Here is an 8,849-nt window from a genome sequence, read left to right on the forward strand (position 1 = left end):
ATTGTTGACGCTGTAAATTGTTCTAAATGGTGTAATTTTCGTTTTTACCACCTCAGTAATAAACTAAACACACATTTCGTTATGAAACAAGTTGAGTAGAAAACTGACCTTCAGTTATTGTGAACATTTATCATCTTCGGAGACAACATCTAAAGATTTGAATTGATTCATTATTTTCTATTAAAATTTTGTTTTGGGACAAAAACGGGTTAAACTGCGTCAAACAGAAAATAACTGACTTGTATTTCTGCATTCTGATTTTAATTAACTTTTATTTTGAAAGGCTTCAGTGAAATGTTCAGCCTAGGAACTGGCTGAGGTCCTGCTGGGGGCCACCAACGGCCCCCGAACCGCAGCTTGGACACATCGCTGGAGGAAAACATCTGGTGATGAAACTGTCAGATTTCAGGTCTGAAAGTGTAGCTGGTTCCGGTCGGGTCGGGTCATACCGGTTCCGGTCCGTTCGGGTTGAGCAAGGTCATGTCGGGTCATACCAGTTTGGGTCAGGTCGGGTCGGGTCGTGCCGGTTCCAGTCGGTTCGGGTTTGCCAGTTCGGTCACACCGGTTCCGGTCCGGTCGGATCGAGCCGGTTCCAGCCGCTCACCTTTAGAGATGGTGAGCGCCGGCGACCACTGGGACCGCAGGATGTCCAGGCAGATGCTGCCATTGCTGTTGATGTTTGGGTGATAGATTCTGGTGGTGAAGGCGACCTGGAAGAGGAGCAAACGGATCGGGTCAGAACCGGTGCCGACCCGGGCCGGGTCGTCCGGGCCGTTCTCACCTTGGGCGGCTTGAAGGGATAATCGGTCGGGAAGTGGATGGTGAGAAAGAACACGCCGCCCTGGTACGGACTGTCGGGCTGCAACAGAACCAGAACCGCAGGGTCAGTCCGGATCACGAAACAAGCAGAGTCCTGATCCGGGTTCTGGTTCTGGTACTTACCGGACCCATGATGGTGGCCTGCCAGTGGAACACTGAAAACAGCAGAGCAGAGTCAGAGAAGCAGCAGCTTCATCAACAGAACCGGCCGGAACCGGACAGAACAGAACCCGACAGAACCCTACAGAACTGGAAAGACCCGGACAGAACCGGACAGAGCCGGCCGGAACCGGACAGAACCAGCTGGACCTGGACAGAACAGAACCCGACAGAACCGGACGGAACCTTACTGTCTTCGCCGACGGGCCCGGCTGAGCATTGGGCCGGAGGGTCTCTGGACAGGTCCGTTAGTTCCTGCAGGAACAGAACCAGAACCACAGGTCAGAGGTCAAAGGTTAACACATGAAGAAACAAGATTCTGAGATTCCGGGTTGGATCAGAACTCTTCTGAGCCCAGCAGAACCACAGCTTTGATACCAGCAAACAGAACCGGACTAACTGTTGTCTTCTGGACAAAAACCCAACACTGGTTCTGATCCGTTCAGAAGCACCAAACCAGAACCAGTTGGAGGTTCTGCTCCAGTCTGAACATTAGGAACCGAACTGGGTCGGGTTGGGTCGATGCGTGAGCAGCAGCAGCAGCTATATTTACCCTGACAGGGACTGGATCGGGACAGGCCGGCCCGCGGGTCGGCTGCTTATAGAACCGGCCGAGTCGGGTTTCCAGCCAAGCCGAGTGTGTGTGTGTGTGTGTGTGTGTGTGTGTGGGGTGTTGGTATGTGTCACATTGGATCAGAACACGGATCGTCTTTCGGGTCCGGCTGGGTTCAGCAGGTAAAGGTCCGGTCCGGCGGGTAGGGAATTCCCCTCTGGAGGTCCGAACATCTCAGCTGGACATCCAGAGGTTCTGCTGGGACAGAACCACCGGGTCACTGACCATATTTGGTAAAGTGACAGTAAAGTCCAGGACCAGATGAAGCTCCAACCAGCCGGTCCCCCTGAGGAAGACCCAACAGAACAACAGAACCAGAAACAGACAGGATCTGGTCTGAGGTTCTGATGGATCATCTTTGAACCAAAGAGAGACGTTTGGACCTGCAGCTGGACCACTGGGTGGACTGGTTCTGTTAGTTCTGTTCACCTGCAGCACCTGTTGTGGAGCTGGATTGTGATTGGTCCATAGCTGAAAGGGGGCGGAGCTACAGACTCAATCTGATGTTGATGGTTCCACATCACTGAGAAGAACCGGGCCGAGACCTGAGTTGAAGGCAGTTTGCTTCATTAGACCGGAACCAGCTGAGGTGGTTCAGGCTGAACAGAACCACCGAGCCTTTGGACCGAATCTGGGCTGACATCAGAACCTGACCCACAGCAACAACCCGGCGCTTTTCCTCCGACCAGAACCGAACAGATACCGACCATTTGGAAGAGCAGGTTAACGCCTGATAAAGGCTCCGAACCGAACCGAACCGAACCGGCCGGAGGAACAGGCTAACAGCAGCGAACAGCGCTCTGGGAAACTGACTGAAGTTGGCTTCTGATTCGAAGCCTCTTTAAAGGGCTGTTCCGCTGCTTTTTACGAACCCGCAGCAGCTTTAATCGGTTCTGGTTCTGAACTAGTGAAAGTGGATTGTTCTTCCATCTGCTTGGGAAAAACTGTCCCTTTCAAGATGACTGAAAGGGACAGAGTCCATGTCAGGTCCCATTATAAATATTGCAAATTATTATTGTAAATAAAAGTCTTTAAAACAAAGTTTATGATTTCTAAATCTGGAAGTAAATCAGAATAGAACCAGATTTAAAACTATTTGGTCTGTTCAGACCTGAGCCGAACCGTCTGTTTATGATGAATGGAAGTTTTATTTTGGTTTTAGAAACTGATACATTATTACACACATTAAAATATAATATTTAATGTTTTTTTTTCCAACAGGTTTAAGGTGTTGGATCATAAACTGGGTTCTCCAGAATCTGTAGTCTGTGTGGAATAATTCGGGTCAGGTTGGACCGCTCTGAGTGTTTTGGGTTTTTAACTACAGCTGATCAAATCTGGGCCTGAACCATTAAAAACTGCGGACTGGCCCTTTACTGAAGCACCGAATCAGAAGCTAACTTCGGCGTTGAGTTCTGTGGCTCATGATAAAGCTAAAACAAGCCGAGAGTTACCTTAGAAATCCGTTTTAAAGCCATTGTGTCTGTCAGAAGGGACCGGCTGTCGAGGAGGAGGTGGCGGAGGAGGAGGAGGAGGAAGAGGAGGGCAGGCCAGCTAGCTGACGCTGACTAACTAGCATCTAGGACTCTGGTAGCTTCTGTGTTTCGCTGCACATGCGCTGCTTAGACTGCACCGGGTTCCCGTTAAATATGTTCCTGCTTCACCGACCAACAGTCCGTTAGCCCCGAACTCACACTGAGACCCCACAAACAAACCGGACCGACCCCAGCGGCTCAAAATGTCTTCCGTTACATACAGCAGCTGTCAGAGCACCGGGACAGGAGGTCTCACTCTGACTGAGATTCAATAACAGAGAGCAGGAGGTCTCACGCTGACTGATATTCATATCACTCAGAGAAAAGGCTCAATCTGTAGTCATTCCACTAAAAGATGGAGGAGGTCTCACTCTGATTGAAATATGATTTATCTCATTTCCCTTCTCTCTCCATTTGCCTGGGCAGATTGAAAAGTACTAAAAGAGGCCAAGAAAAGTGAATTAAATCAGATAAAACTGATAGGGAGAGATTACTGAAGACACATCATTCAAAAAGATAAACTTATCTGATGAAAATATTTAATTAAAAATAACATTTTAAAAAGTAACAAGTAAGAAGAAGTAGGGAGGAGAAGAAGAAGACAGCGAATTGTTTAGGTGAATAATTCTTCTTCACCTAAAGACTTAAAGATCCAAGTCAGAAAGTTAGACAAACACAAAATATGCTTTAATGCAGCAGGCTCAAATTGTAATTAACATATAATAACAAACTTATTCCAGTGTGCTACATTCGTTAGTGATGGACATTATAGCATCAAACATTGAGAAAAACATAAACACTATCTTGCAGAAATAAGTGAAACATAACTCAGAGGAAAATAAGATCTTTATTGATCAAAAGGTGAATGTAAAAGGTTTACAGAAATATGAAAACACAAACACAATTTCTGATGCAGTTTTCATCAAATATGGCTGCATTCACTAGCGTTCATATTTGAAAGCTACATGCTAAAAGCTACATTCATTAATGATGCGCGTGGGTGTGACGTCATCAGGGCGTCATCTTCAGCACGGTCCGTCTCTCACAATCAAAATGTCTGCATTTTTCTCCCTGAGCAGAAATAACCAACATTTATATTTCACAACCATAAAGTCAAATGTCTATTTGTCTTAATCCAGATTATGAATAGAAAAAAGCTTTACTGTCCCATAGAGGGAAACGTAAGGTCGCACAGAAAAGTTCCAAAAATGGTTAAAATATTTTTAAAAACATAATTAACAACAGTAACAATAATAAGAAAGATATTAACAATACTGTACAAGACAGAAGTACCTGGCTCATATATATAAATTTAGACGTTTTGTTTTTACTCAATAAAACGCTTCAAAGTAATTAATCTGATCACCTCAGCATTTTTGATCATTTTATTTTTTTATTTTTTGTCTTTATTTAAAATATGTATTTCTGTGAATATTTGAACATGTTTTATTTTTAAAAACAGACTAATGACTGGAACAGGTTCTGCTCTCAAACTGAACCCAGAAGAACAGCACCAGGGTCTGTCTCCGTGGTAACGGAATCAGGGTCTGTCTCCGTGGTAACAGATTCTGAGGAGAAAACTCCCTTGCTGACGGTTTGTTTTCGACAGATCGGTTTGTTTTTCTTCCTGTTCATGATGTAAGCAGTTTTTATTTGGACATGTCCAGTAAATGGTTCTGTGTTCCTGTGAGTTGGATCGTTTAAACGATGTGCTCCTGCAGGTGAACTCACAGTCGCTGGACGCACAGCGAGCATTCGTTGGGGTAAGAGACGCCGTCGCTGCCACACACCGGAGAGTAATTCAGTGGACACGCCTGAGTGGCGCTCATCCCCACACAGGAGGGCTGCAGGACAGAAAGAGGTAAAAAAAAGCATCACAACATCAGGAGCCAAACTCAGGAGAGGTTCTGGTTCTGGTTCTGGTTCTGGAGGCCAGAAGATCCAGAGTCTTTACTCTGATGGTTGATTTTCTTGGTGGGGTTCTGCTCCAGCTGCAGATCAGTAATTCTGCGTCTGGTCAGAAACCTGCAGCACGGCTTCTTTAGAGGTCATTTAACAGAAACTCAAGGTCACTAATGACCTGCAGACTGATCCAGAAACTGGTTCTGTCTGTTCAGACTGGACCTCGCTGCCTCCATGTGCATCAGGCTGTATTTAGCCTCAGGGTTCTGGTTCTGACCCATTACAGCAGAGCATATTGAAAACTATCAATGCTAAGCAGATGATTTTCTGCTCTACGTTTCTTTCACTTTGTGAATAAATGTAATTTAATTTTATTGTGCAGCTTATAAATGAGTATTTCAAGAAAATATTTCACATACAGTTACAGAACCTAACTTTGTCAATATTTATCACAGATCAATACTTTTGGTGTCAAATAATACATAATTATATCCATAGAAATCATATTTACTGTTATCTTTGTTGTTTTTAAAGATGGCTGCCATGGTTCTCATCAAATAGTAATTTTTGTACTAAACTCACCAATTAGATAAAAGTGTTTGATGTAAAATCACAGCCTACATATTTATACCATAGAAATCATAAATATTTCATTGATTCTATGTTTCCTTTTTCTGGTGGCCATTTTGGAAAATGGCCACCGTGGTTTAAATGGAGAATATATCCATTATAACCTTTATAGTTATTGTCAGAGAAGGGCACAACTAACCAAAAAGTTAGGCTTACTAACTACTAATTAGCTAAACAAGAATCCTAACTATGGTCATGTTAACTACTAAGCACATAAAATAATTAGTGAACGGTAATGCTAACCACTAAGAATTAGCAGACGCTAACGCTAGATTTTTCCAAAATGTTAATGGAGTTGTGGACCAACATGGACTGAAAATCATTTCTACAGATTTTAAATGTTCTCAAGCAGAACCATCCGGACCTTTGGAGACGTTCTGATGGCAGTAAAGCTGAAGTTTTTGGACATGATGAGCAAAAGGAAACGCTGCCAAAAACAGGAAATGAAACCAGAGAATTTGAAGAAACTGATTGAAATAATTCCTGAAAAATTCTCTTGTTTCTCTGATTATTCTGAAGGAAATATGTCAATAATAATAATGTGTGTAAAGATGCAGTTTGCTCTGATTTGGCGACAGGATGAAGGCGTCTGCAGAACATGATGATGAAACTGTTTCACAGTTTTCCTGTAATTTATAAAAATTTTCCAACATGATGATGTTTCTTACCCTCCTGTGGAGCCTGGATTTGTCTTCAGCACCTGGAAAAAAAATTCAATGGCTTTATTCCTATTTTTATACACTTTGTTTGCTGAATACAGTCTTATAATTAAAATGATTTAATTTAGGTAAATTAAACAGTTTAAATAAGGATTTCAGTAAAATGTTCCTGCTTCTGGTTTTACCTGCACAGAGGAGAAGCGTCAGAAAGACGAGCAGCAGGGTCCTCAGAAACATCCTGGATGAATTTTATCCTGAAATAACGTCTGTGGGTCTGATTGGCTGCCAGTTTTTCTGTGCGCAGGTCCGGCTGCTTCAGCCTTTTACGAGTTCGCTGTTGTTGTGACGGCTGCTGCGGCCTTTTGTTCAGGACTTAATCTGTGGATCAACATTCTGTCTGCGGTGAAATATCGCTGACGGAGCGCAAAAATGTCCCAAGATTGAGGGTCAGAAAAACACGTCTGGCTGAACGCAGGTCAGAAACTCAGCAGAAGAATTTTAAAACAGCAAACATTTCAGCAGCAAAAAACATGAATGTAACAATTCAAAAGTGATTAAAGCACAAAAACAGACTTTGTTTAAGCCGTTTCCCACCTTTCTGCTGAATTATCTGGGCTAAGCTAGAGACTGCAGTAGGTTCAGTCTTTTTTTACTCAAAATACTTTTTAAAGCAGCAAAGTTTCCAAATCAAACTTTTCACCAAAGCAGTGATGGAAGGAAACAGTTTGTGAAAATGTATGTTGAATGTTTGAATTTCTGCTCCTGATGTTTTTCCATCTTCATCAAAAGAGATGAAGACAAGTTTAAGTCTATGATAGTGACTCGTTTATATTTTAAAATAAAGATAATCCGATTTATTTCTGATCACAGTCTCCACTCAGACATCCAGATGTTTGAGACATGAGGGCAGAGATGTGACCCGATCTGAACTTTGACCCCGCTCTGAGCCTGCAGGTCCCAGTGTTGGACCGGGTCGTCACTTTTCCTCCTTTACAAGCAAACAGAGATTTAAAGCTGCTGCTGCTCAGAGAGCAGAGGGAAACCTGGGAGCCTCTCGCTTTACAACTCTTGATTAAATTATTTTTTCATGGTCAGAAAAAGTAAAAAACAAAAATCTTTGGATTGTTATAATACTGATACAATATTAGAAGGTCAAATATATTTAAGTATTTCAAAGTAAAACCTATTGTACTGTGGTTCAGATCTACTGGTGTTTCTGGACAATCAAACTAAAAATTAATCAGGAAATAATGAATGGCTAAGATAATAAAATACATTCAGTGGATCATGATTTTAATTTATAAGTACAGATTTTAATAAAATCTGGATTTATTTAATAAATAGCATCAGTTTAAGAAGTTAAACTGTTTCTCCAGAGGTTTGTGTTCGGATATCAAAAACACATAGAACATTTCCACAATATTGAAAGTGAAACTTTCTGCTGATATTTAGCTTTTACCTCCTCAGGTCCGGATCTGAAGCATTTGTTGGATGAAATGACTTCTAACGTAAATAAACTGAACATTTGAGATGATGAAACAAACATTAATTGTTATTTCTTGATAAAGCTGAAATGATTATTATAGTAAATACTAGGATATTATGCACATAGACAAACAAATTGATACTGAAAGAATCAATGAAAACAGATCTTCATGCACTACGCCGTCTGAACTGGAGGTGGCGCCATCGAAGCTTATAGGCTCCACTATGAAGCTGGCGGAAATGCATCTGTTTGGACACAAGAAGAAGAAGAAGCAGAAGCAGCTGCCAGCCGACGTGCTTGTAGCGTCGGTTTGGGTCCGCGTTCCAGGTTCGGTTCGTGGTTAGGAGCTTTCGCGGTTTAATCTGAGCTGGACCTGAAACATGTACGACCAGGACGAAGGTAAGCAGGAAGTGAGGAGAGAGGAAACAGGAAGTGATTAAAAACCTTATTGATCTGCTAACGGAATGCTAGCTAATGCTAGTTCTAGCTTCACTGCTCAGAACAAATGAACTGATCAGGAGCTGATCACCAATTCCCGATAATCTGCTCAATAATACCGGTTACATGCGCATGTTCAGTGTGCGCGGACAGTTCGCGCTCGTTTTGATGTACGGCTTTAAAACCTTTTATTGAAACAATTAAAGCTAACAGAAACTAAAGCTAACTGAGGACCTAACAGGGACGGTGCGGCTCGGTTCGGACTGACCATGGCGGTTTGGTTTGATCAGGGGTGAAAGTAGGGGGGTACGGCAGGGTACTGCTGCCCCTAAAAGATTCAGCGGGGTTCGCAGTACCTGAGAGAGGGGAGCGGCTGTCTGCTGTAGAAAACCAACGGGTTCACTGTGCAGCCGTGACTGATTAGTTTTTCAAGAACAATCTAAAACACGACTTAATCAGTTAATAACTTTTTTCCCATTTCATATAGTTTCTAAACTCTTCATGCTTTGCTGGAGCAGCGGGGCGACGAGTCGATCTCAGCATTAGGTGACAAACTGAACGCTGCTGAGACCAGCAGGTCCTCCTCTGATTGGCTTATCAAAACGTTC

At 42.9% G+C, this 8,849-nt stretch overlaps 3 protein-coding genes across 4 annotated transcripts in view; 1 reads left to right on the forward strand and 2 right to left on the reverse strand.

Annotated features, from left to right (window-relative positions):
- Positions 1 to 3,390, reverse strand: part of ube2d2l (ubiquitin-conjugating enzyme E2D 2 (UBC4/5 homolog, yeast), like) — a 9,218-nt gene extending 5,828 nt beyond the window's left edge. The window contains exons 1-5 of the mRNA XM_015050527.1: positions 3,046 to 3,390; positions 1,170 to 1,233; positions 943 to 974; positions 782 to 859; positions 605 to 710 (exon numbers count right to left, since the gene is read on the reverse strand). Of these exons, the coding sequence (XP_014906013.1) occupies positions 605 to 710; positions 782 to 859; positions 943 to 974; positions 1,170 to 1,233; positions 3,046 to 3,069 (304 nt within the window). The 5' untranslated portion in view covers positions 3,070 to 3,390. The remainder of the gene's footprint in view (positions 1 to 604; positions 711 to 781; positions 860 to 942; positions 975 to 1,169; positions 1,234 to 3,045) is intronic.
- A 564-nt stretch (positions 3,391 to 3,954) lies between these two features.
- On the reverse strand, positions 3,955 to 6,806 carry LOC106958575 (probable pancreatic secretory proteinase inhibitor). The gene is made up of 4 exons (XM_015050529.1): positions 6,503 to 6,806; positions 6,327 to 6,358; positions 4,858 to 4,970; positions 3,955 to 4,197 (listed from the first exon to the last, which is right to left on the reverse strand). The coding sequence occupies exons 1-4, from the start codon at positions 6,552 to 6,554 to the stop codon at positions 4,152 to 4,154; spliced, it is 243 nt and encodes an 80-aa protein (XP_014906015.1). The 5' UTR covers positions 6,555 to 6,806; the 3' UTR covers positions 3,955 to 4,151.
- polr2b (RNA polymerase II subunit B) overlaps positions 4,969 to 8,849 on the forward strand; it is an 18,060-nt gene continuing 14,179 nt past the window's right edge. The window contains exon 1 of one of the 2 annotated variants that reach the window (XM_015050526.1): positions 4,969 to 4,987. Coding sequence is in view for 1 of the 2 variants with exons in the window: in XM_015050525.1 (XP_014906011.1) it covers positions 8,184 to 8,202 (19 nt within the window). In the remaining variant the exon portion in view is untranslated. Of the gene's footprint in view, positions 4,988 to 8,052; positions 8,203 to 8,849 lie in introns of those variants that run through there. The other variant, XM_015050525.1, reaches the window with a different exon arrangement.

This window comes from Poecilia latipinna, unplaced genomic scaffold (genome assembly GCF_001443285.1).
Source record: "Poecilia latipinna isolate Pla-1442-1.1 unplaced genomic scaffold, P_latipinna-1.0 Scaffold997, whole genome shotgun sequence".
Classification (NCBI taxonomy): domain Eukaryota; kingdom Metazoa; phylum Chordata; class Actinopteri; order Cyprinodontiformes; family Poeciliidae; genus Poecilia; species Poecilia latipinna.